We start from the raw sequence: 27265 nt of genomic DNA on the forward strand, positions 1-27265 counted from the left end.
GCTTCCGCCAATCACTCGCAGCGTTAAGGGACTCTAGCAGGTTACTGACTGAACTTGCTGTCATTCCGCCGTGCTCTCGCGGGGTTGGCTGAGAGGTCGAGATCCCGCCCTGCACGGGCAGCGTCGGGGGGGGGGGAAGACGCGCCGCTGCCATGGTAACGGCAGACGCGGCGCTGGAGCTCGGTTCCTCGGGGGCCGCCGCAGCCGCTGGAGACCGCCAGGTACCGAGCCTGGAGAGCGAGGCGCCGGCACCCCGGGGGGAGTCGGGGAGTGGGAGGGACCCCGGGGGATTGGGGCGGGGGGCCAGGGGGTCCCCCGGGAAGGGGACGGGGACGGGGACGAGCGGGAGGGACAGGAGCGGGGCCGGGGGGTGACGGAGGAGGGGCCAAGACCCACGGGAGGCCTTGAGGCGGGAGCTGGGGAGAGGAGGGGGAAAGACCCGGGGCAAGCACTTTGCGAAGGCGTCTGGAGGTGGGACAGAGACCGGGATCGGGTCGGGCGAAACCCCCGGCGTGCCGAGTAATACACGCGGCATCGGCCGCATCGAACCACTTGGCCCCCATCGCCGCCTACGCAGGCTCCTGGTTGCCCCCAGTGCCCCCTGCATTAGGGGCATTACGTCCCCCCCCCCACCAGGAGCCGCTCTGTGTGTCGAAGGTGTGAGCAGGGGTGAGGTCCATAACCTCTAGCCTGTGGCAGAAGGCTCTGATACCAGGTGCTGTAGCAAAGCTGGAACTATATAGCTCAGACAGTTGACAGCACATGGTTTGAAGTTCTTTGGGAGAAGAAAGAGCAAGATGAGGGTAGTGGGCAGACGCCTGTGCCTCAGCCTTGGCCCTGGAGCCAGTGTAAAGAAGGAAATGGGACCTAGCAAGAGCAAAAAGGGGACAATGTCCCTAAGAAAAAGAGGACAGATACCAAATGCCCAGGCCTATGAGAAACAGAGTAGTCCCAGAATCAGCCAAAGAAAGTGACAGGTTTCAGAGTAGCAGTTGTGTTAGTCTGTATTCGCAAAAAAGAAAAGGAGTACTGTGGCACCTTAGAGACTAACAAATTTATTAGAGCATAAGCTTTCGTGAGCTACAGCATCCGATGCATCCGATGAAGTGAGCTGTAGCTCACGAAAGCTTATGCTCAAATAAATTTGTTAGTCTCTAAGGTGCCACAAGTACTCCTTTTCTTTTTTCCAAAGAAAGTGGTCTCTTTTCCACACAACCCCACCATCCACCATACATATTGCCAGACACCTTTGAAAGAAAAAGAAGCATCTCAGAAGGGGATAGAAAAGTTACTCGGAGGCCTTGTTTGCACTCACATTTTGCTTCAAATTTCCCACTGAAGCATTACCACTATTTCAGCTCCGGCACTGGTAGCAACAGTGCAAGCATAGTTTAAGTAGGCAGCCAGACAGTGTGTTAACTCTAGGAATTTCAAAGGTGGCTGCCAACTTTGCATGCCTCAATTTTCAATTTGAAATATCTTAAAGAGGTCTGATTTTCATACCGTGCTGAGCATCCACGCTATGAAAAACAGGCCCTTTTAAGATGTCTCAAATTGGGCAACCAAATATTAAAGCACTCAAATCGACTAAGCACTTTTGAAAATCTTGTCATAAATTATCTGTACCTTCTCTGTACAGGATTGGATGACACAACAGTTAAAATAAAGTGGCTTTTACATGAGAGCTGTGACAATGATGGCAACAAGTAGATGTTTCATGAAAAACAGTCTAGAACAGCTATAGCCTTATATCTTAGGAAAAGGACAATTGATGGAAGAACAAAATGATTCTGTTTGATGCCTGTAGAAAGAGTTTAGGATTAGGTCTCACAGGCTGCGTCTACACAAAGGAATGGAACCATTGGTAGTTGATGCAGTGGGATAACACCAGCATAAGAACCATTGGTATTATGCATCAACATTAGTTGTGTTGTTTTGTGTGCCTTTTTTCCCCTGTGTCCCAACTAGTGCTGTACTACATTGCTGTAGTTGTGTTGCCCTTTGAGTACCAATCCCACAGTTCCTGGCACAGCTAACTGATGCAAAAATTTATGGGAGATTTTGAAAGACCTTCTGGGATCCCAAGGGGATTCTGGGAGAAGAGAACAAACAATCGTCGTTCACCTCTTAAGAAGAGCCCTGCAAATTTTGAATCCATGCAGGGCTCTACTGATAAGGTTTAGAGTTGGAGGCTTAGAGAATCAGAGAGTTTGGAAAATGCTAAGTATTTCATCTTCCATAAGATGATCTTTATTATTTTTATGTTATTTTTATTGGTTTTAGGAACCATCTAACTTTATTAATACTATCAAATGATTATATCTCAAAATAATTATACATAAGTAAAAACAACTGAGAAGTCAAAGTCATCTCCTTATCACAAAAGCCTTCACCAGATTACATCAAACAGAACAAACAAACTCACCAACATTCACAGTAAATTATAAGACCGTATAACTTAGCAATTTTCTCACATCCGTAACATCTCTGTAACAGAGGTTGACATCTTCTCTTATACAGAGCTAGCTGAAATTTAACCCAATTCTGTAAGATGTTTAGATGCTTCTGTGATCAATATAAAGAAAGGGGTTAGGGCATGAGCCTACAACTGGGAACACCTAGGTTCAAGTCCTTGCTCCATCACAGCCTTCCTCCCTGACCTTGGACAAGTTGCTTAGTCTCTCTGTGTCTCAATGCCACATCTGTAAAATGGGGATAATAGCACTTCCTTAGCTCACAAGTGTTTTGTTAGGATAACTACATTAAAGAATATGAGGTGTACAGATAATTTCCTTTTACCCCCATTGGTTTGTCTGTATCAATCTTACATCTTATACTTAGATTGTAAGCTCTTTGGGGTAGAGGCTGTCTCTTTGTTCTCTGTTTGTATCACATGTAGCACAATGTGGTCCTGGCAGGGCTGGTGCAACCACTAGGCAAACTAAGTGGTTGCCTAGGGCGCCAAATGGTTGGGGGCAGCCAAAAGTGCACGCTGGGGAGGCGGTGGAGGTGAGCTGGGGCAGGCGGCGCAGGGAGGGCCGCCTGCAGCAAGTAATGGGGGGGGTGGCGCAAAGGAGAACCGCTCCCCGCCCCAGCTCACCTCTGCTCCGCCTCCTCCCCTGAGCATGCCACCCCGCTCTCCTTCTCTCCCTCCCAGGCTTGCATGCCAAACAGCTGATTGGCGCCACAAGCCTGGGAGGTGGGAGAAGGAGCGGTGTGCTCGGGGAGGAGGCGGAGCAGAGGTGAGCTGGGGCGGGGAGTTGCCGCACGCGGCTCCCCGGGCCAAGGGAGGGGGCGGCGGGCAGTTGCTGCACGGCTCACCAGGCCAAGGGAGGGGGCGGCAGGGAGCTGCCGCAGGGGGGCACCTCAGGGCGGGTGGGGTTGTGGAGCTGCCGCAGGGCTGGGGGGCGGGGCGGCGCAACGTGAAAGTTTTGCCTAGGATGCGAAACATCTTTGCACCGACCCTGGGTCCTGGCCCATGAACGGGGCTTCTTGGGGACACAATAATAATAAATAAAGAGGCAATAGGGGCTAGATAAGTATCTTAGAAAGTTTTCTAACTATCTTGCTTCATAAATAGTAGGATCGGTGTGGGAGTTTCTGCCCAGAAATGATCACATCTAGAAAACAAACAAAGTGCTTTTCTATTGTTATTTTAAAAAACAAGGAAAAAGTAATTGTTTTTTCTTCAGCTGTTATGTTTGTTTCTGTACACAGGTGAGCAATAGATATGGATCTAGACAGCGTTTCCCCATTCTCTTCTCTGCAAACTCTCGCTAAACTGCTTGCTGACCCTCAGGAAGAAGACAATGATGACAATGACCTTGGGGTGAGTACCTGACAAGAAATAAGGAATTCTGTAGTCGCATGGGGCCAAATGCAGGTCTGGTAGAAAATGCTGCAACTCCCATGGGAGTCAAAAGTCCAAGGGCCTGATTCTCCTCTCTCGCTGGTTTTATGTTGGTATAACTCCATTGACCTCTATGGAGTGATTTTAATTTAATGTAAAAAGAGAATCAAACCTAGAAATCTTTTCAGGTGCTAGACTGATTGAAACAGGAGGAAAATTATTGCAGGGTGGCATTCTACGGAGAGGGAAAAGAAGAAATAGTAGGAAAGCTCATGCTCCTGGGAACAGGAGAGAAATTGAATGCTCTAGTCAAAAGGAAATGAAAACTAGCCTCAAACACAGACTTAGCCCTCCCTTTCCCCACAGCCTGCTACAGATGAAGGCATTTACTCCTAGAGACAAATGGCTTCATAGGAAGGGATAAAAAGATGCAGTGCAACTTGAGAGTAAAGCCTGTGATAACTGGGAGGAGACTCAGTGTACTAATTATGTTGTCTCTGAAACATTTTAGAGATAACTGATCGTTGGAGGGGATTTTAATTGGGAGAGGTGAGAATGCATTGCAAGATGAATAATTTGGAAACAATGATTAAGGAAAAAAACATCTTTGCATTCTTTTATCTCAAATCAATGTGGGACTAGATGACAGTCATGGTGTCTTGAAAGTGTACTCTGTGCCCATACTATGTTATTGTCACTGTTGTTGGTATTTTCTGAGCGTGTGTATCAGGGGAGTTACATGTCTGGCCCTGTTTAGGCCACAGCAGGCTAAGCAACCTACAGTGGTCCAAGGAGTTTTCACAACTCTTTGAAAAGTCTGATAGAATCTTGTACATATTCTGTTATGGCATAAATAAAAATGACAAATGTCTCAGTCCTCTTTCATGACATTGCATCCACTATAGAAGCCAACTGACTTGCCTAAGAACCTTCTTGTGTAGTAGTCTTCATTTGGGGTTGGATGCAAGTCCCTCAAGATCTACCTTCAATAGCGGGAGGATATGAATCCTCCACACTCCCTAATCATCCCTCAATTCTTCTATATCTGCCTTTGAAAGTTATTATTATGCCTTACTATCTTGTTAGAAAAGAAATCTCAATCATTTGTTTATGTCTTATTAATAAAATGAATAACACCTCTGTGCCAGCAATGGAAAATTACCCTCAGTGATGCCCATGAAGTCTGTGTCAGTCTTCTTGTATGCTGTGTAGCTGTAGCCATGTTGGTCCCAGGACATTAGAGAGACAAGGTGGGTGAGGTAATATCTTTTATTGGACCAACTTCAATAAAAGATATTACCTCACCCATTTGTCAATCTTGGTAATTTGGAATATTTGTTTTGATTTATTTATTTTCTTCTGCATGTGAAGTGCTTTTATCAAACCAAGAAATTTTTATATACATAGCAATGGTTCACACTGACTGCTTATTAGCATTACAGTGATTCATCATTTAAAATAAATGTTATTGCCTTGCATGACTGCTGGCCTTAAAAAGATTCTAAATGCTATGATGGGACTGCATGTATTGGTATGCAGCATTGTCATGGCAGGCAAAGTGGGGCAGTTTTCCCAGGTGCCCCATAGGAAAGATCTCTGAGATCTGGTCTACAGTACGCGGTTATTTTTGGAATTAGCCGAGTTACTTCGAAATAAAACTGATTCCATCCACACGACCAAACCAGTTTTTTTGATTTAAAGGGCTCTTTAATCCAATTTCTGTACTCCACCTCAGCAAGTGGAGTAGCACTAAAATCGAGATCGCAGTTCCAGGTTACAGGTACTGTGGACACAATTCTACATTATTGGCCTCCAGGAGCTATCCCAGAATGCTCCCTTGTGACCACTCTGGACAACACTCTCAACTCTGATGCACTAGCCAGGTAGGCAGTAAAAGCCCCAGGAACTTTTGAATTTCCTTTTTGGTCATCACCATCACATGTAACCATCAGCACAGTCCACCATCACAGGCGACCATGCAGAGTCCACCATCACAGGCGACCATGCGGAGTCCACCATCACAGGCGACCACACAGTCCCGGATTCGCAGACAAGCTCCAGCTTGGTCTGAACAGGAGGTACTGGATCTCATTGCATGTTGGGGAGATGAATCTGTTATGGCAGAGCTATGTTCCAAAAAAAGAAATGCAAATACGTACGCTAAAGTCTCCAGGCCAATGCGGAAAGAGGCTACTCCAGGGACACAGAGCAGTGTCATAGAAAAATCAAGGAGCTCAGGCAAGCATACCAAAAAGCCAGGGAAGTGAACGGGCGCTCTGGGTCACAGCCCCATACATGCCGCTTCTACCGAGAGCTGCATGCAGTTATGGGGAGTGACGCCACCACTACCCCACCACTGTCCGTGGACACCTGCAAGGGGGGAGTAGCGCGGAGCAAGGAGGATGAGTTTTTGGAGGATGAAGAGGAGGAGGAGGAGGACAGCGCACAGGTGGCAAGTGGGGAATCCGTTTTCCCTCCTAGCCAGGAACTATTCTTAACACTGGAGCCAATAGTCTCCTTCCACTCCCAAGGCATGCTCCCAGACCATGACCCTGGAGAAGGCACTTCTGGTGACTGAGAGCTTAATCAGAGCCACATGGTGGGGGGGGGAACCCAGCCATGCTGGGCTGTTCGCGTTTAGTTTAAAGGGCTCATCCCTGCTCAGAGCCTCATCGAAGCCATGTGGTGGGTGTGGGATGCGGGGGAGGGTGTTGTGTGAAGCGATCATCCCAGAGAGCCCGCAGGTCCTCCTTTTATATGACAAACCCACCAGGCATAGCTTGCTATGGGAAAGGGGGCCCTGCAGTTTGAAAGCATCGAAATGAATGCGAAAAAAGCAGAACCCCGCGTGCCCCTAGGGCTTACCATGGCTCCGTGCAAGCTGAATTCTGTTGCCTGGCCGCCTGTGATGGCTTACTCACACCAAAGTGGCAGGCACGTCAGTATAAGAGGCAAAATGCGACCTTGTACAGAAAGAACATGTGCTGTGTACTATGAATTGCCTATTTCACTGAGAAAGAGTGTCCCCTTTGTTCTCTAAAATGTATCTTTTAAAATACTATCCTCCCTTTTTCTCCTCCTGCAGCAGGTGCAAATGTTTCAACACGCCCCCAATCTACTCCATCCCAGAGGCTGGTCCAGATTAGAAGTCGGAAAAAACAAACTTGGGATGACATGTTTGCTGAGCTCATGCAGTCCTCCCGCACTGATAAGGCCCAACTGAATGCGTGGAGGTAAACAACTGCAGAGTCGCGTAAAGCATTACATGAATACAAAGAAAGGAGGGACGTGCGCGATGAGAGCAGGCAGGATGCTATGGTCAAGCTCATGGGGGAGCAAACTGACATGCTCCGCTGTATGGTGGATCTAATGTAGGAAAGGCAGCAACACCACAGACTGCCACTGCAGCCCCTGTATAACCGCCCTCCCTCCTCCCCAAGTTTCATAGCCTCCTTACCCAGATGCCCAAGAACACGGTGGGCGGGAGGTTACGGGGACTCACATAGTCAACCCCAGAGGATTGCACAAGCAGCAGAAAGCTGGCATATCCTAAATTTTGATTTGGTTTCTGGACTTGTCCTTCCCTCCTCCTCCTCCCCCGTAACCCCATACCTCCCCCCGCCCCATCTAGCTTCTGATTTCTCTCAATGTTTTGTGCAACAAATAATAAAGAACGGTTTTTAAGCAATTGTGACTTTATTTCCTTTCATATATATAGGGGGCGGGTAACTTTAAGAGAAATAAACACAACTCTCACACCACACCCTGGCCAGTCATGGAACTGGCTTTCAAAGCTTCTCTGATGTGCAGCACACCCTGCTGCGCTCTTCTAATCGCCCTGTTGTCTGGCTGTGTGAAACTGGCCACCAGGCAAGTTGCCTCAACCTCCCATAAATGTCTCCCCCTTACTCTCACAGATATTGTGGAGCACACAATAAGCAGCAATTACAATTGGAATATTGGTTGTGCTGAGATCTAACCGAGTCAGTAAACTGCGCCAGCGTGCTTTCAAACATCTGAACGCACATTCTCCCACCGTTCTGCACTTGCTCAGCCTATAGTTGAACTGCTCCTTACTACTGTCCAGAGTGCCCTTGTACGGCTTCATGAGCTATGGCATTAAGGGGTAGGCAGGGTTCCCAAGGATAATTATAGGCATTTCAACATCCCCAACAGTAATTTTCTGGTCTGGGAAGTAAGTTCCTTCCTGCAGCTGTTCAAACAGACCAGAGTTCCTGAAGATGCGAGCGTCATGCACCTTTTCCGGCCATCCCACGTTGATGTCGATGAAATGTCCCTTGTGATCCACCAGTGCTTGCAGCACCATGGAAAAGTACCCCTTGCAGTTTATGTACTGACTGCCCCGGTGTTCCGGGGCCAAGATAGGGATATGCATTCTGTCTATTGCCCCGCCACAGTTAAGGTACCCCAGCGCATTAAAGCCATCCACAATGGTCTGCACATTTCCCAAAGTCACTACCCTTGATAGCAGCTGGTCAATGATTGCATTGGCTACTTGCAGCACAGCAGCCCCCACAGTAGATTTGCCCACTCCAAACTGATTCCCGACTGACCGGTAGCTGCCGGGCGTTGCAAGCTTCCACCTGGCTATGGCCACTCACTTCTCAACTGTGCAGGGTGCTCTCATTTTAGTGCCTTTGCACTTCAGGGCAGGGGACAGCAAGTCACAAAGTTCCATGAAAGTGGCCCCACGCATACAAAAGTTTCTCAGCCACTGGGAATCATCCCATACCTGCAACACTATGCAGTCCCACCAGTCTGTGCTTGTTTCCCGGGCCCAGAATCGGCGTTCCATGGCATGAACCTGGCCCAACACCACCATGATCTCCCAATCACCACATGCTGTGCTTGTAGGAATGTCTGTGTCCATGTCCTCATCACTATTGTAATTGTGCTGTCGTCACTTCCTCACCCGGTTTTGCACGTACTGCACATACCGCTGGATAATGCGCGAGGTATCTACAATGGTCAAAACTGCAGTGGAGATCTGAGCAGGCTCCATGGCTATGGCGCCTGCACGGATAATCCTGGAAAAAGGATGCAAAACATAGGAGAGCAGAGTGGCAGTGGAAGAGGTGCTGTTCGGTTTATGATAGCCTAAAAAAGGCGGGAAATGGTTGTCTTCTGTTGCTTTCATGGAGGCTGGAGCCCAGGACAGACAACATGGAGAAGCTCAGAAGCGCGGCAATAGCGGGAGAGCAGAGTTGGCAGCGGAAGCTGTGCTGCTCAATTCACGATGGCCAAGCAGAGTTGGCAGCGGAAGCGTTCAATGAGGAAGAGAAAGAGTAGATAGTAGAGATTACATAGGAAGATGAGAGGAAATGAGAGGTGGATTTATAGTAGCAGGAGAGCAGCGGTGCGCCATCTGCTGAAAGCAGTATGGTGTCTGCACGCCAAAAAGGTGTGAAACGATTGTCTGTCGTAACTTTCACTAAGGGAGGAGCAACTGACGACACACACCCAGAAACACCCAAGAAAATGTTTTTGCCCCATCCTGCACTGGGAGCTTAACCCAGAATTCCAAAGGGCGGCAGGGTCTGCCAGAACTTTGTGATAGCTACCCACGGTGCACCACTCCGACATTCAATGCTAGCCTTGGTACTGTGGACGCACTCCACCGATTTCACATGCTTTAGTGGGGACACAGAATACCAAATGTATAAAATCGCTTCCGAAAATTCGAATAGAATAATTTCGAAATAATTTCATACTGTAGATATACCCTTAGATGCTAGCACATGTGGCTATAAAGCCATAGTTATGGGGTTCTTGTTTAAATGTAGCACATCAAGGCCACGGTCTCATGGGTGAGAATGAGGCAGGAATTGTTACATAGTGGTTAGAGCAAAGACTGTGACACAAGACTTTTCAGTATTGCCATTGATTTGGACAAATAATTTAACTTTTCTGTGCCTCATTTTCTCCATCTCTAAAATGGGGATGATAATAATGCTTATAGGGAAGTTGTGAAAATGTAATTAATGTTTGTAAAGCATTCTGATATAGATAGCTATTGTAGATATCCTTTGATGAACAGTGCTCTGTAAATACAAAGTATTATTGCTATTAATAGTTTATTATTATTACTGAGGTGGGCTATGAGAACCTTCATTTCAGCTGTATTTGGCTTTTTTTAGTCACATTGTTCTACTGTTAGCGCCGTGGGTCCTGGGAATATCGGACCAGCAAAGAAAGCAGAGCCTACAGGTAAGTTGAGTTGTAATAGAATGGTGTCAGCAAAGACAGGGATCCACCATTACACTACCACAATAAAATAGCTGTAATAGCAGCTGCCTCTGAAATAGCTCGTCTCAGCTATGACTGAGGGCAGTTGCTTTCAGGGCTGGCACCTGAGACAGGGAGCTCAAATGCCACCCTCCCCCCATGTCCCCTCACTTGGGCCAAAACTTTGAAAGGTCTCAATTCTACTTTCTTCCTGTTCTACTCCTCTCATGATACTGCTCTGCTACCTAACCCAATAAAAGAGAACTAACAACTTAAAATGCCTTATTCAAAAATTTTAAGTAATACTTAACTTTCAAATGCCTGAACAGCAAATGTAACTTTTCTGCATAGTAAACACTGGCATTTTTATCTGTTTGAATAATCAAAGTGGTGCTTTCTGTGCCTTCTTGGTTGCAAAGATTTGAACTGCTTCCTGCTGATGGTCCACATTCTGTGCCAGTTCATGCTCTATTGAGGTGGTTGCAAGCCCAACCAGCCTCACTGTGTCACTGTGGAGCGTAGATGTGTTTTTATTAACTTCAGCTTGGAGAAGCTGCGTTCTCCACTTGCAACGGTTACAGGAAGTGTTAGAAGTATGCGCAGAGCAATAAAAGCATTTGGAAAGTGGGTGGTCATCTTATTTGTGCATATATATTCCAGAACAGCCTTTGGAGTTGATCCTGCTGAAATGTATCTTGAAAGGGCTTTCAGTTCATCACCTAAATTACTCGCATCAATATCACACGTTATCATGTGTCAACACTGACTCTAGTGCCCTACATTGCTGGTGTAGGTCTTCTTCAGCTATAGTGAGGAGTTTTGGAATATCATACAACATCCCAAATATACTGCTGTGTTCGTTGAGCTGCATGAAACTTTCTTCAACTGACTGTATTGCACAATCTAGCAGCTGGTTAAAGAATTCAACTTTGAATTGTTGTTTGGGGTCTCTTATGGGATTATCCCGTGCCTCGTAATCAAAATGTCCACCAAATGCATCCAATGAAGTGAGCTGTAGCTCACAAAAGCTTATGCTCAAATAAATTTGTTAGTCTCTAAGGTGCCACAAGTACTCCTTTTCTTTCTTCTTCAGTGACTCTTGTATTCTTGAATGGATGGGAAAATAGCTTCAGTGTGAAGTTCCTCTGCCGACTTCTGTGCACTCTTCAAAACGTTTTGAAATCCCTCATCTGACCAGTAAGACTGTAGGTATGATTTTGCTTTATCCAGTTGTTCCATTGCTCCAGATATATCAAGGTCAACACCTTGGAGTCTCTTGCTTACAACATTTATTTCGAACAGTATGTCATGCCACTACACTAAGCCACACAGAAATCTGAAGTTAGGTATGTTTCTGGTGATTCCATTTCTCTCTGCCCCTGTTCTCCCATGAACAGTTCCTGTCATAGCATTATCCTCCATAATGGCAACTATGGCATCATCTATCTTCCCAATTTGGTGTTTGATAGGCTTTATTGCCTCCACTCAACTTTCCCATCATGTGGCACTCAGTGATTTCAGTGTCTGAGAGGATGTTCCCAGATGTTGTTTCAAAATTTGCCATCGATGAGTTAATGCAGAGAAAAATACATAGATGCTTTGAATTACATTAAAAAATTCAGCAGCTTCACTAGAAGCTGATGCTGCATCACTGATCACCAAGTTCAATGAATGAGAACTTCATGGGACAAAAAAAGCTCAAGGGTTTAACTCTCGGATCTGTGGTTTGCATTCCTCTGTTCTTTCCTCTCATGTTGGCACCAGTATTATAGCCCTGACCTCTCATGTCAGCTATCGCAAGTCCTGTATCTTCCAGCTTTTTAAGAAGCACATTTGTCAGACCAGCTCCTGTAGTATCATCAATGTCAATACATTCTAGAAAATGCTCTCTGACAGTCACCATTGCAGGGACATTTTCACTAGGTTCTGTTGTTGTTACAAAACGTACCATTAGTCATTTGTTCCACATGGCTGATGTCAGGTGTGCAGTCCAGAATAACAGAGTAATATCTTGCTGACTTCAGATCTGCCACAATCTTCTGTTTGACTTTTGTTGCCAGTAACTGCATGATCTCATTTTGAATTGTTTTTCCAAGGTAGTGGTGTGTGTAGATTTCTTGGGTGGTGACTCTTCTTAGATGCACCTGGAGTACAGCATCAAACTCAGCCATCAGCTCCACAATTGTAAGGAAGTTTCCATTGTTTGGCACATTCATCTGATCTGAAGTGCCTCAGAGTGCTAGGTTTTGGGTAGCAAGCATTCTCACAATGGCAATGAGCCTTTTCAGAACATTTTGCCAGTAAAGAGACTCCAATGCAATCTTCTCTTGATGCTGATCATCTATGGTGGCTTTTAACCTTAGTTTCATCTCAAGCTCTTTCCACCTATGGAATGCTCTCTGGTGATTTGCTGCCTTCTCATGGCATGCCAGATTTCTAGCCAGATTTTTCCAGTCCTTTGTTCCTGTAGAACCCAGTGTGACTGGAACATTAGACTGGAAGAGTTTGCAATAAAAACAGTATGCAGCACTCTGGGTTTTTGAGTACATAAGCCGTGGGCTCTCCACTTCGTCACCATTGGGGATTTCACGCCAGTAATGTGTTGGGTGGAAACTTCTGTTTTCATTGTCTTTGGGGAACATGAAGTTTTTCACTTGCTGTGGCCCATGCAGTACAAGGAAGTCCCTCAGGCTACTGCTCAAGTGGGTCCACAGTCCTGAATCATCTAGACTTAAGGAACTAAACTCAGCAGCAGCTGTTTCTTGCACCTCCACCACACTCTTCTCTGATCTACACTTTTTTTCAGGAATGTGCATGGTTACATCCATTTGAGATGGAGATATGGATGCTGCAGTAGCTGCAAGGTCACCTGCACTCTGACTAACTGGAAGATCAGGCATCTCCTCACCACTCACATCCTCACTGGGGCTGGAAGGCTCACCGTGAACATTTGTGTTTATGTATCTTAGGAGAGCTTCTTCCTGCTTAAATAGAAAAGCTTCCTTTGCTTTTTCTGAATGCTGCCCCAGAGGGGTATTTTCTTCTTTCACTCATGACTGCTGTTCTGTGCCAGCTATAGTGGCTCTCAATACTCAGTTGAAGGGGACAAATGAGCAGGCTGGTAGCAGGGCCTGAGTGAGGGAAGATATCAGTGTCTTAAGGGCCTAACTGGTTCCTACTACTTCAGTTGACTGCCTGTTCTCCTCAAGTGAGTCCAGGGAAGCAGCAGGAAACAGGAAGCTTCCTGAGAAGCTGGTGTTAAACAGTCCAGGCTCCTGGAGGTGCTAGAGAGGTACATAAGAGGCTCCTCCTCCTCTCTCTTCCTGCAGCTCCTACTGCTTTCTGTTATTCCCTCCCACCTTTTCTCCTGCCTATCTGTTATGTCTCGTGCCCTCCTTCCTCCAGCATAGCACTCCGCCATCTCTGTGCATCTAGAGCAGAGAGAATACATATGCACCATGCACCAGCAGCAGACACAATTTTCTACACTCTGGGTCCTAGTGGTGCCCTCTCACAGTCTGGCACCTGAGGCGGCTGCCTCAGTTCACCTCATGGTAAGGCCAGCCCTGGTTGCTTTCCTCTTTGTTGAGAGGGGAACAATAATATTTTACATGTACATTATATGGCACTTTTTAACTTGAAAGGTTGAAACACTTTATAAACTCTGTACATACAGTGCCACTGAAATGGAGCATATCTGAAATGGAGCATGTCCGCCACAGAAGACAGCACACTGCCCTGTTATGGGACAAGGGGAAATATTGGCAAACATCTATTCTTACAAAAAGTGCTGTGGAATCTTTAATGCTCACACAAAGCAGACAAGAGATTGGTTTTTAGATCTCATTTTCATATAATAAACTGCATGGAACTCAATTTATCCACCCAATAAGGAGGAGAAGCTACTACCCCACCATGAAACCATAGACACCTTCCTCAATCCCCCCCCCCCCAGCAAAAGTCACACAAACCCATTTAGGAAAAAACTTGTGAGAAGAACTAAGCCTTAACGCTGTGACCTGAAGATCAACAAACTCAAACTATGCCAGAGCAAGGGGAAAGGAAATTCCACATTCAAGGTACCCCTCATAGAACATGCTGCCTCCAGTCCTCAGTTGGGAAATTGGAAATTGCAGCACAAGTGGTGACAACTCCCACTGGTCATATGTAAAGAGAGAGGCAGGCTCTCAGACAGCTGGAACCTAAGTCCTCTAGGGTCTTATGCATTAATGTCAACACCTTGAATTACATCCAGAAAAAAAAAAAAGAAAGTCAGTGCAGTCTTTGCAGAATGGGTGTAGTATCCTTCCTGCTGCTAACACTATCAGACAGTTGGGCAGCTGCATTATCCACCAGCTGTAGTATTTGCATAGTCTTCAAGAGTGGCCCAATAGTAGTGTCAGGTTTCAGAGTGGTAGCCGTGTTAGTCTGTATCAACAAAAACAACGAGGAGTACTTGTGGCACCGTAGAGACTAACAAATGTATTTGGGCATAAGCTTTCGTGGGCTGAAACCCACTTCATCTGATGCGTGGAGTGGAAAATACATGATATATATACACAGTACATGAAAAAATGGGAGTTGCCTTACCAAGAGGGGATCAGTTCTAACAAGATAATTCAATTAAAGTGGAAGTGGGCTATTATCAACAGGAGGAAAAATCACTTTTGTAGTGGTAATCAGGGTGGGCCATTTCAAACAGTTGACAAGAAGGTGTGAGTAACAGTAGGGGGGAAATTAGCATGGGGAAATTAGTTTTTAGTTTTTTTTCATGTACTGTGTATATATATCTGCCTACTGCATTTTCCACTCCATACATCAGATGAAGTGGGTTTTAGCCCACGAAAGCTTATGCCCAAATACATTTGTTAGACTCTAAGGTGCCGCAAGTACTCCTTGTTGTTTTTGCCAATAGCAGTGAGTCATTCCAGAGGTCACAATGACATGGATAACTGCAGTGAGAGCTGTGTCCAAAAGAAACAGTCGCAAATATAACAAAGATGCTTTTAAACACTGTTTCTGCTTAGGAATCCAGAAACAATCAGGGAGCCAAAAGAACCCCAACCTATATACTGGATGAAGGGAAGACACGTCCCCTCAATAATAGTGGTAGATACCATCCCTGCCATATTCCCTATATGCTTTTTCCCATTGTACATCATCACCTTTGTTTTGCATATCCCCAAGGATTTATGAAAAAGACTGTGATATATTGTGCTGTTTATGAATGAGAGGAGAAAGGGGATCCCTTTACAAATCATTTCTGCTCACTTAAAATCCTATTTGGAGAAGTCTCAGTATCCTATAATCCCTTTAGATTTCACCCATCCCAATTTGAGGAATGCCTGATGTTTTGTGATGTGGAGCAGAATGTTCCCTGACTCGTTCCACACATAGGATGGGCAAAGGAGAGTAAAATTTATGGAAATAAAAAATTGCCTCTTTTTCCAAATCTCCACTTAGATTGTGGCTAGGTAGATCCTAGGGAGACTAGGAATACCGTGAAATACCTTTTATCAAACAACCACACCGTGGTTAAACACAGCAACCTAGAAAGATAGACCTATCCTAGAAGCTGACAGTATCAAATTCTCTCTTTCTTCCTCTCTCCTAGTCACCCCTGATGTGAAGTCTGGAAATAGTAAAGATATCTGGAATACAGAGGAGGTGCCAGAAGGATCAGAGTTTGATGATATCTGGGATCCAAGGGAACAGCCAGAGTAAGTGTAACAGAGATAAAACTAAAGGAGTACTTGTGGCACCTTAGAGACTAACAAATTTATTAGAGCATAAGCTTTCGTGAGCTACAGCTCACTTCATCGGATGCATTTGGTGGAAAAAACAGAGGAGAGATTTATATACACACACACAGAGAACATGAAACAATGGGTTTATCATACACACTGTAAGGAGAGGTTTCAGAGTAGCAGCCGTGTTAGTCTGTATTCGCAAAAAGAAAAGGAGTACTTGTGGCACCTTAGAGACTAACAAATTTATTAGAGCATAAGCTTTCGTGAGCTACAGCTCACTTCATCGGATGCACTGTAAGGAGAGTGATCACTTAAGATAAGCCATCACCAGCAGCGGGGGGGGGGGGGGGAAGGAGGAAAACCTTTCATGGTGACAAGCAAGGTAGGGTAATTCCAGCAGTTAACAAGAATATCAGAGGAACAGTGGGGGGTGGGGTGGGAGGGAGAAATACCATGGGGAAATAGAAAAGGAGTACTTGTGGCACCTTAGAGACTAACAAATTTATTAGAGCATCTAATGCTCTAATAAAGTTGTTAGTCTCTAAGGTGCCACAAGTACTCCTTTTCTTTTTGCAAATACAGACTAACACGGCTGCTACTCTGAAACATGGGGAAATAGTTTTACTTTGTGTAATGACTCATCCATTCCCAGTCTCTATTCAAGCCTAAGTTAATTGTATCCAGTTTGCAAATTAAAAAAAACTCGCACAGATACAGACAGACATCATCTTCCTCTCCAAATGCAAACAGATGGACATCATACCGAAAGGACTGAAGGTAAAAAATCCATTACAATCTACATACCACACAGACTATGCTGGCAGCTTGTGCCACACACTCTCAAAGAAACTGCGGAACCACCTGATCAACATCCTCTACAGCAAACAGGAAAAGATTAAGAATGAGCTCTCAAAACTGGATACTCTCATAAAGAGCCAACCTTCCACACAAACTTCCTCGTGGCTGGACTTTACAAAAACTAGACAAGCCATTTACAAAACACACTTTGCTTCTCTACAAAAGAAAAAGGACACTAAGCTATCTAAACTACTATATGCCACAAGGGGCCACACAACAATGGTTCCCGTAACCCACCCAGCAATATTGTTAATCTATCCAACTACACTCTTAGCCCAGCAGAAGAATCTGTCCTATCTCGGGGCCTCTCCTTTTGCCCCTCCACCCCCACGAACATGATACAGTTCTGTGGTGACCTAGAATCCTATTTTCGACATCTCAGACTCAAGGAATATTTCCAACACACCTCTGACCAACATATTAACCCACAGAGACCTTCCTGCCAACACTACAAAAAGAAGGATTCTGGGTGGACTCCTCCTGAAGGTCGAAACAGCAGCCTGGATTTCTACATAGAGTGCTTCCGCCGACGTGCACGAGCTGAAATTGTGGAAAAGCAGCATCGCTTACCTCATAACCTCAGCCATGCAGAACACAGTGCCATCCACAGCCTCAGAAACAACTCTGACATCATAATCAAAAAGGCTGACAAAGGAGGTGCTGTCGTCACCATGAATAGGTCGGAGTATGAACAAGAGGCTACTAGGCAGCTCTCCAACACCACTTTCTACAAGCCATTACCCTCTGATCCCACTGAGAGTTACCAAAAGAAACTACAGCATTTGCTCAAGAAACTCCCTGAAAAAGCACAAGAACAAATCCGCACAGACACACCCCTAGAACCCAGACCTGGGGTATTCTATCTGCTACCCAAGATCCATAAACCTGGAAATCCTGGACGCCCCATCATCTCAGGCATTGGCACCCTGACAGCAGAATTGTCTGGCTATGTAGACTCCCTCCTCAGGCCCTTCGTTACCAGCACTCCCAGCTATCTTCGAGACACCACTGACTTCCTGAGGAAACTACAGTCCATTGGTGATCTTCCTAAAAACACCATCCTAGCCACTATGGATGTAGAAGCCCTCTACACCAACATTCCACACAAAGATGGACTACAAGCCGTCAGGAACAGTATCCCCGATACTGTCACGGCTAACCTGGTGGCTGAACTTTGTGACTTTGTCCTCACCCATAACGATTTCACATTTGGTGACAATGTATACCTTCAAATCAGCGGCACTGCGATGGGTACCCGCATGGCCCCACAGTATGCCAACATTTTTATGGCTGACTTAGAACAACGCTTCCTCAGCTCTCGTCCCCTAATGCCCCTACTCTACTTGCGCTACATTGATGACATCTTCATCATCTGGACCCATGGAAAAGAAGCTCTTGAGGAATTCCACCAGGATTTCAACAATTTCCATCCCACCATCAACCTCAGCCTGGACCAGTCCACACAAGAGATCCACTTCCTGGACACTACGGTGCTAATAAGCGATGGTCACATAAACACCACCCTATATCGGAAACCTACTGACCGCTATTCCTACCTACATGCCTCTAGCTTTCATCCAGATCATACCACTCGATCCATTGTCTACAGCCAAGCGCTACGATATAACCGCATTTGCTCCAACCCCTCAGACAGAGACAAACACCTACAAGATCTCTATCATGCATTCCTACAACTACAATACCCACCTAATGAAGTGAAGAAACAGATTGACAGAGCCAGAAGAGTACCCAGAAGTCACCTACTACAGGACAGGCCCAACAAAGAAAACAACAGAACGCCACTAGCCATCACCTTCAGCCCCCAACTAAAACCTCTCCAACGCATCATCAAGGATCTACAACCTATCCTGAAGGACGACCCATCACTCTCACAGATCTTGGGAGACAGACCAGTCCTTGCTTACAGACAGCCCCCCAGTCTGAAGCAAATACTCACCAGCAACCACACACCACACAACAGAACCACTAACCCAGGAACCTATCCTTGCAACAAAGCCCGTTGCCAACTCTGTCCACATATCTATTCAGGGGATACCATCATAGGGCCTAATCACATCAGTCACACTATCAGAGGCTCGTTCACCTGCGCATCTACCAATGTGATATATGCCATCATGTGCCAGCAATATCCCTCTGCCATGTACATTGGCCAAACTGGACAGTCTCTACGTAAAAGAATGAATGGACACAAATCAGACGTCAAGAATTATAACATTCAAAAACCAGTTGGAGAACACTTCAATCTCTCTGGTCACTCGATCACAGACCTAAGAGTGGCTATACTTCAACAAAAAAGCTTCAAAAACAGACTCCAACGAGAGACTGCTGAATTGGAATTAATTTGCAAACTGGATACAATTAATTTAGGCTTGAATAGAGACTGGGAATGGATGAGTCATTACACAAAGTAAAACTATTTCCCCATGGTATTTCTCCCTCCCACCCCCCCCACCCCGCCCCTGTTCCTCTGATATTCTTGTTAACTGCTGGAATTAGCCTACCTTGCTTGTCACCATGAAAGGTTTTCCTCCTTTTCCCCCCCTGTTGCTGGTGATGGCTTATCTTAAGTGATCACTCTCCTTACAGTGTGTATGATAAACCCATTGTTTCATGTTCTGTGTGTGTGTATATAAATCTCTCCTCTGTTTTTTCCACCAAATGCATTCGATGAAGTGAGCTGTAGCTCACGAAAGCTTACGCTCTAATAAATTTGTTAGTCTCTAAGGTGCCACAAGTACTCCTTTTCTTTTTGCGAATACAGACTAACACGGCTGCTACTCTGAAACCAGAGATAAAACTGTGTGCATGGGTTTTGTGTAGCAGAAATACAAGCATGTTCTGCATAGCATATATATTGTGTTTACAACAAAACACACACTACTGAAAAGCTTGTGTCATGGAAGGGCAGAAGGAATGTACACTAGGGGTACGTTTCACTGCAATGTAAGCCCAGGGTTAGTGGGACTTGAGTCAACTGACCCATGTTAGGGAACCTTGGGCTTTGAGGATCTACACTGTATTTTACCCCATGTTAAGTCTTTTCTAAGTGGTGCTTGAATCTTGGGCTCGGGCATCCACATTGCAGTGCACAGACCCAAGTAAAAGTAACCATATCCCAGGGTCTCTAATGCCCCCAACTCCCGCAGCTCTAGAACTGTGGTGCAGTGTGGGAAAACTTTATTGCCCACCCTGCACATTACCAGCTTGCTTTGCAAAAGGCTGGATTGGTTTGCTCTCCATTGCAAACCCAGGAGACTCTCTGTTAGTATGCTTGCAGATCAGTGATCAGAACAGAATGCGTTAATGCTAACCTGAGCTGCTGTGGTTTGCAAATTGGGGGTGGCTTCTGTTTTCAGTAGAGTGGATTGTAGACTGTTGGAAATTGTCCCATGGAGTTGTGGGATCCTGACTCCCACGACCCAAGTCAAGTAGGGTTGTGTCTACACTGCAAAGCAACAGGGCTCGGACCTTGGGTCTTGGCTTAACTCAAGCTTGAACCCTTCAACCCTGCAGAGTCCTGGGACCCTGGGTCTGAGCCCTAGAATAGCACATTTGCAGTGTAGATGCAGTGTAGACATATCCTGATGGGCTTTGCCTCCAAAGCAGCAACAATTAAAAGTGACTTTAATCTCTTCTGTGAAGGAGGCCTTCTAATCTCATTACTGAAATTTGGAGTCTGTTATCCCTGTTAAAGATTATTCCCATTGTCAGATGCTTGTGTAAAGTAGGATTAGGAGGGAAGGGAGGCTAGTGCCAAAATTTATTAGCCTTCATACATGCCAAGTTTGTATACAACATTACTGAATTTGCCTGCTGCTTTTATGACAGTAAGTGAGAGTTCCATTCTTTTGATAATGCTGTACTATATGGCGGGTTTGGGATTTATATTTATATTGCAGGGAATTAAGTGCTTTAGAGGCAAATACCTGCTGTTGGAGCAGTACTTTACAGGCAATGTTACTTTTCTAATGGATGGCATTCAGTCAGAGATGGATTGCAAGAGGACAGCCTAAAAATACTAATAGACTTCTTCCTTCCCCACCTCGAATAAAGCATTCTTAAGTAGATACTGTCATGTAGTTTAGGTTGGAAAGTGCTCTGAAGTGCTCTGACAGTATCTAGGGAAATTCTCTAGCTCCAAGGGGTCAGATAATCCAAAAGGCAGCCTTTACATTTATTATCACAAAATATTGCCAGATCCTCAGTTGGTGTAAATTGGAGTAGTTTCGCTGAAGTCAGCAGAGCTACACAGTGTATACCTGATTGAAGATCTGGCCCAGAATTTCCACTTTTCTCTGTGCATAAATACAATTAGCCACTCAGTTGCCTGATCTAGAAACTAGGCTGATTTTTCCCCTTTAAAATTAGACCTTAAAAATGAATATTTTTGACAGCCCCCTATTTAACCTCCACTTATGCACCCACATACACTTGTGCACACATTTTTATTTAAAACTATGACTTTTATTGTCCTGTCGAGGTAAGGTAAATTTGTCCAATGCTGATATGAATCAGACTCTCTGGACCCATTCAGTCTCTACTGAAGGAGGTGTATCTTTTCTCTAGCCCTGAGCAATTATGTACTGTGTAGCACAAATAAAATGAGAGTATAAATCTTTGTAATAGTTCATCAAATTAATGCATGGAAAAAGCCTTGAAAGATAAATCTAGAGCTGTTATTAGATAGATTTTACACTGACTGAGAGACTAGAATTGTGTTACATGCATGCATGACCATTGGAGATTAAAAAAGAGCTTCTTTCCATACAACCTTTCAACAGTCTGGAGAAATTGCTCTATTTATTTTGCTCAATTTACTAAGAGTGTTACATGTTCTAAATACAATCTTCAGTTGTGTTTCCTCATTCATTAAAGACCAACAGAAAGAGAACATAGAATTCCAGATTTTGCTGCATTCTGAATTAGACAGACTGATTTGGAGAGAAAAAAATCAATGTATTGAAAATGGAATATCATTAAAATTAGCAGAGAAAGCTATGTTATTTTTGGGCTCCAGGAGCCAAATGATGGACAGAAAATTGTTTGCAAGATAATTACTTGACTGCATCCTTTTCAAATTTTTCCCCCAGGGGGCTATCTAGGAGGTCTAGGAGATAAATATCACATCCACATGGTTCAATTTCCACCCCCAGTGCCTTATTCCCTGGTCCTGCAAAGGTTGATTGTGCTGTGGAGACAGCATGCCCAGCATCTGGTGACAAGTGAAGGGTGACACATTGTTCATCATGAGCCCTCCAGCCAACTATGAGAGACAGTGATTGTTATGAATAGAGTCCCAAGCCAGGTGTCCCTTTGAAGGGCATGTAAAATGGAGGAAAATGGGGAATCTTAAGAGTGCCAGCAGAGATATTCCCAGAAGAAACAATGTTATACTCTTCTTCTCCTGCCCTCCCTTAACATGGAGATTCATACAGGGTTTGATGACCAGTTTTGTCTCTGCTAGGTATGAGATTTTATTCAAGCAGCAGGTGGGAGCGGAGGACATCTTCCTGGGAATGAGCAGAAAGGACCCTTCCACAGCCTGTTGCGAGGACATGCTGGTGAGCATGACCCACATCTCCAGTCCCTTCTCCTTCCCCTTTCCTCACTGTCTGCTTCAATGTAGCACATACCTACACAGCAGCTCTATTACTGTCTTTGGAACTATGCAGGATCTGCTAAGTAGCTTTCAGTGAATCTGCCATTGCCACTGCCCTGAATAGTCATGCAGCCCCTTGAGAGCTGGATATATTCAGAAAATACACAACCTGCCCAGTTCTATGGGCCAAGTTCAGACCTGGCGTAAGTGGATGCAGGTCCAACTGGATGTTACACGCACTTACCTATGACCATGTGTGGTTGGGGTTTTTTTACACTTGCATAAACTTATTGAAGTGATAGTGCAGTTAATGAATAGATTGTGTCACAGCCAGGTCGTGAGTGGCCAGACCTATTAGTCAGAGCCAGAGTCCACAGTCACGAGACAGGAATCAGCTGCGTCAGGATACCAGGAGGTCAGAAGCAGGATACAAACTGGAGATCAGCAACCACAAGTCAGATGCCAAGAGTCTCAAGCCAGGTTAGGGTGTTAGAGGAGCAGGAGCAGGATGGAACCCAGTTGTTCAGACAACTTCCCATTCCTGCTGCTGGCTTAAATAGGACCAGAGGCCCAATCAGCTGCTCTGGGTCTCCACCAGTCGGTGCTCAGGGGCAGAGCCTCATACTAGGGCTGGACTTCATGTGGCCCAGGTAAGCTACTGTTAGCAGGCTACCAGCGGGAGGGTTGAGTGTGGCTGCTCCAATGAACCCTATGGGCCTGGGTTTGAGAACTATGGGTCATGACACTGTGTGAAGTAGTGGAACATTACAACATTGTGACAGCCTCAAAGTCACAGGTATCTGAACCTCTCACCTTACTATATATGATTAGTGACCTCCTTCATCTGCTACATTCATGTGTATTTTATTCTAGTTGGTATAAGGTGCTCCATGCCTTTACCAGAGCAGGGGCTTTCAGTGACTGCAAAATATCTTTCACGTAGGCTTTCAACTCCGGATTTGTGTAGAGGGTAGTGGTATCTGCAGACTTGTGAAACCACTGAAAGAAATTATTACTACTTCATCTTTCTTCTGATAGAAATCACCTCTGCTAAATGCTGGCCCTGATCGTCTATAGACCATAGTACTGCAAAGCTCATCCCAGCTTCCAGTGCATCTCTAGATTCCCCCTGCCATTACCTCTCCCACACTTTTGTCTTACTTGTACCTGTTCTTTCAGATTAAAATCAAACTGCCAGATACAAAGTCCTTGGACATTACACTTGACATCCAGGACAAGATTCTTGACCTTCGAACCCCAAAAAAGTAAGTGAAGCAGAATTGTTATCAGTTTTCTCTGTAATGGAATTTAACAAAGGCTTTAGGGGAATGCTCAGTAGCATGCAAAGGTGATGATGCAGATGTGATTATTTAATTGCAAGGAAAAATACAGATAGATGGAAACCCAGCCATTATTAATTTGTTAGATTAAAAGTGGGCTGGGTTTGGGGCCCCTAAGACTAACATCTCTGGAAACCTCTATAATCCTTCTCTGACAAGGATAGCCTTAAAACAGCAAACCCTATGGTCCAAAATTGTAGTCCTCTAAAATTGGGCCTACAGTTCCGAATGCCTACTTGGTTATTTGGCCACAAATGCCAAGTGTACATGCATACAGCTGTGCACACACAAAGATGGAGGGCCATCTGCAAGTTGATCCAAGAGGTATGATCTGGATTAAGGTCAGAGGAAAGTTGTCCCTAATAGGCTAACTATATAATACCACATAAAGGGCCAGCTTCATATCCTTCCAAAACCATTTCAAGCTCTGCATAGCCTTTTATGAGATCAGATGTTTTCCCTATCTTCCACTAGCACAAAAGTGTTTTGGGTATCCATGATTAGCAGGTTGAACATATACGCACAGCTCATACTCCTCCCATATTGAAAAGATCCAAACAGCCCCAATGTTTATTTTTAAGTTGATGCACAAATACACAGATCTTCAAAGCACATATTTTGATAAATACTGAAGAAAAAAATTATTTTAAATATTAAAAAAATAGGAATTGCCACACTGGAAACAAAAGTCCATAGGGCCTTCGGAGCACTGTTCAGACCCACTGAAGTCAATACAGTTATACAAGGCATGAATTTGACCAAAAGACCTATGAATACTGGAAGGTCACACTAAATTAATGTGGCCACCAAATTTTCCCTTCTGAAATGCAGCACTAGTCTTTGGAAGTGATGCCAGTCAAAAAGCAGGAGAAATGCATATTAAGCCAGCAACCACCGGCTAGGCAAAAACCCCTAGTTGGCAAAATCAGACATCTAATTGTAACACTGCAGCTGTAGGGAAACCTCAACATGCGGTTTCTCTTGTGATCCAGTTTCATTAGTGAGTCAGGGATTTGCCATATCTTCTTTGCTTCTAGACATTGCAAGTCCTGAATCCAGCAAATGAAAAGATTCTCAGTAAATCTAAAGGCTGTATGGGGCACTATCTGAGCTAGTGTTGATTTCCCAAGTGTAGATGCAATTCCTTGCACTATGAAAGAAAGTTAAGATTTTTGGTCCTATATCTTTGAATGCATCCAGTAAATGCTGGACACAGCTGAAGTGGGGGAGCACAAAGAAACTGAGCGCATCTCTCTGGTTCTGGGGCTGGTTCTGTGTCAGTCCACTGTAAAGCTGCTTTAGGCTGCTCTGAACTATGCCAGCTCCCAGTGGTCCATTCCAGCAGCCAGGGCACAGGGAATTCGGATTACAACCCTCTCCCAGCAACCCCTACTACAGCAGAGGGCCTGGAGGGGCATAATGTAGAACCAACATAGCTTAGAGCCTTGTTTAGAGCAGCCATGATACTGTGCTGACTCTATGTAGCCAAGGATTCCCCCATGCTTGGAGTAATCCTTGGCTAGCCAGATCCCTTGGGATCACGATCTCTTGTGTCACTGAGATGGCCAAAGCTTTTAATCAGGATGCTCCTATTATTTTTCCTTCATTGGGGAAGTTAGGTTACTGCTCCCTGTGTTACATTTTCTTCAAACACATGTTCAGACTGTATGCATTATTCAGATTTTTACCACTGTGACAGCATTGTGGATGTGTCTCATTCTCACTCTGCATCTAAAATGCACCACTGTGCAGCAGCAAGAGCTGTGAGAGGCCCGACAATCCATCAGTGGAAATCTTTGTCAGAGCACAAAGCCAAGAGCGTGTTGAGAGAGAACCAGATTTGGAATAATTCAAGGGCCCAATGGGGCAGAGCCCCAGTAGTTCAGTGAGTCCCACCATCTCACACTGTCCCACCACCTCACACTAAATTAACGTGGCCCATCACATTCTGGTTTCTAAATAGCAAACATTAGCCTGGCACTAGTAATTTGCATTCCCTTCTCTAGTACCTGCTTAGGGCTGAGGCTGAAAAATCCCATTTCCTGTTTTCTAGGAAGCTGCTACTGCATCTCCCCCATCCTGTGGACAGCAAGAATGGCAAAGCTTGTTTCATCTCAGAAAAGGAGACCCTGGAAGTCACCTTGAGGATGAAAAGAGAGTTTGACTTCATCAACTTTGCCTAAGGGAAAATGGGGAAGATTTTCAAACAGTGACCTATATGGCTACCTGTTTGATAGCCAAACATTGCCCTATTCCCCTTGGGAATGGTTCAGGAAGGATAGATCCTTCCACTGCAGCTCCTGGTTGTGCAGTTAGGCATTGTAATGACCCACCCCATTTGTCTATTGGAGGTGAATAGGAATCAGAGGTGTCTCTGAGCAAGTATAGTATAGTATTTCTATCTCTGTGCAATTCTATCTCTGAGCTTGGGATCCCAGCCTTACCATATAAATTCTCAGAACCTCTGAACTTTCTCTGAACTCATCTTGGTGTGTGAGTGTGACCCAGAATACCAGCTGTAATGGCCAATGGAACAGGACTGCGAGCCACCTTTTCTGCCTCCTAGATAAAATCCTGCCGAGATCATGGATGGAGATGATTCCATCTTTAGAGTTTCATGGAACTCTAGTGTTTGTTGTATGGGTTTCCCAGGTTAAGCTTGATCTTCCCCTGTTAGATAGCACTCATCATTCCATATCTCAGAAAGGAGACGCCTGTGAGTATGTGTTTTGGAATAGAAGCCATGAATCTGATCCAAAACCCATTGAAGTCAATGGAAACACTCCTAATGACTTCACTGAGCTTTGGATTAGGCCTTAGATAGTGGTGCATCACTTGGTCCAGAGGGCAGGACTTAGACCAGGCATATATATTTGGTTTGAATTATTTGTCACTGGGTTGCTACTGTTAATGTGATGCTGTAGTCTACACTCCATGAATAATTAAAATGTTACTCCTACTCTAACAAAAATGCTTGCATTGACACCTTTTTGGGGAGATCGGGCCCTGAAACAAAAACATATAATGACTGGGGAAAAATGAGACAAATTTACTCGGTAATGGGACAAACTTACTCGGTCAGTTTGGTTTCCAAATCTTGTAAAGAGCCATCATACCGAGGTTCAGATTTAATTTACAGATAGGTTGATTCATTATAACAATGTGCATATTTGTAAAGCATCATTACATTTAAAAATAGGAATGTAAGTGTGGAAACAGGGTTAAAGGATTTAAATATAGGCCTCTTAGTTGTAAGAAATAGAGCAACTGTCTTGCTAAGTCTTAGCCTAATATTGCGGGACCTGTAGAAGCAGGGCTCACGTCAGAAGCGGGTGGGAAGACAGCAGAGCAGAGTCAGCGTGACCCAGCCTTGAGATAGCGATGTTTTGAGAATAGAAGTGAGAAAATATAGGAATGGGCAGGACATAACATAAACAAACTGCAGAGTTTTTAATAAATGCATGCCACTAAAATGTATAAATGCTTGTGTGATATTGCTTGTACTTTGAAGAAACTGAAGCAGAGATGCTCCGGTCAGCTGTATTCTTCCCTTGCAATTGCTCGAATAAAGCTGTCTCTGATTTTGTTGCTTCCAACCTGA

General features: G+C 44.9%; 1 protein-coding gene across 3 annotated transcripts; it reads left to right on the forward strand.

The window, feature by feature from the left end:
- The first annotated feature begins 42 nt into the window (after positions 1 to 42).
- On the forward strand, positions 43 to 27265 carry DNAAF6 (dynein axonemal assembly factor 6). 3 transcript variants are annotated; one of them, XM_043492283.1, is made up of 8 exons: positions 43 to 166; positions 206 to 221; positions 3718 to 3829; positions 10009 to 10078; positions 15711 to 15816; positions 22190 to 22286; positions 23504 to 23589; positions 25718 to 27265. In XM_043492283.1, the coding sequence occupies exons 3-8, from the start codon at positions 3731 to 3733 to the stop codon at positions 25845 to 25847; spliced, it is 588 nt and encodes a 195-aa protein (XP_043348218.1). In that variant the 5' UTR covers positions 43 to 166; positions 206 to 221; positions 3718 to 3730; the 3' UTR covers positions 25848 to 27265. The 3 variants fall into 3 exon arrangements, with proteins under 3 accessions (XP_043348218.1, XP_038272402.1, XP_043348217.1); XM_043492282.1 differs by lacking the exon at positions 43 to 166 and adding an exon at positions 2284 to 2436 and having other exon boundaries at positions 201 to 221; XM_038416474.2 differs by having other exon boundaries at positions 86 to 221.

This window comes from Dermochelys coriacea, chromosome 9 (genome assembly GCF_009764565.3).
Source record: "Dermochelys coriacea isolate rDerCor1 chromosome 9, rDerCor1.pri.v4, whole genome shotgun sequence".
NCBI classification, from domain to species: domain Eukaryota; kingdom Metazoa; phylum Chordata; order Testudines; family Dermochelyidae; genus Dermochelys; species Dermochelys coriacea.

Excerpts from the sequence above, each read along its gene's own strand:
- DNAAF6 (XM_043492283.1), top strand. The coding sequence starts at position 3,731 with ATGGATCTAGACAGCGTTTCCCCATTCTCTTCTCTGCAAACTCTCGCT. Across the intron at positions 10,079-15,710 it reads AAAGAAAGCAGAGCCTACAG|TCACCCCTGATGTGAAGTCT; the intron begins GTAAGTTGAGTT and ends CCTCTCTCCTAG. Across the intron at positions 22,287-23,503 it reads CCTGTTGCGAGGACATGCTG|ATTAAAATCAAACTGCCAGA; the intron begins GTGAGCATGACC and ends CTGTTCTTTCAG.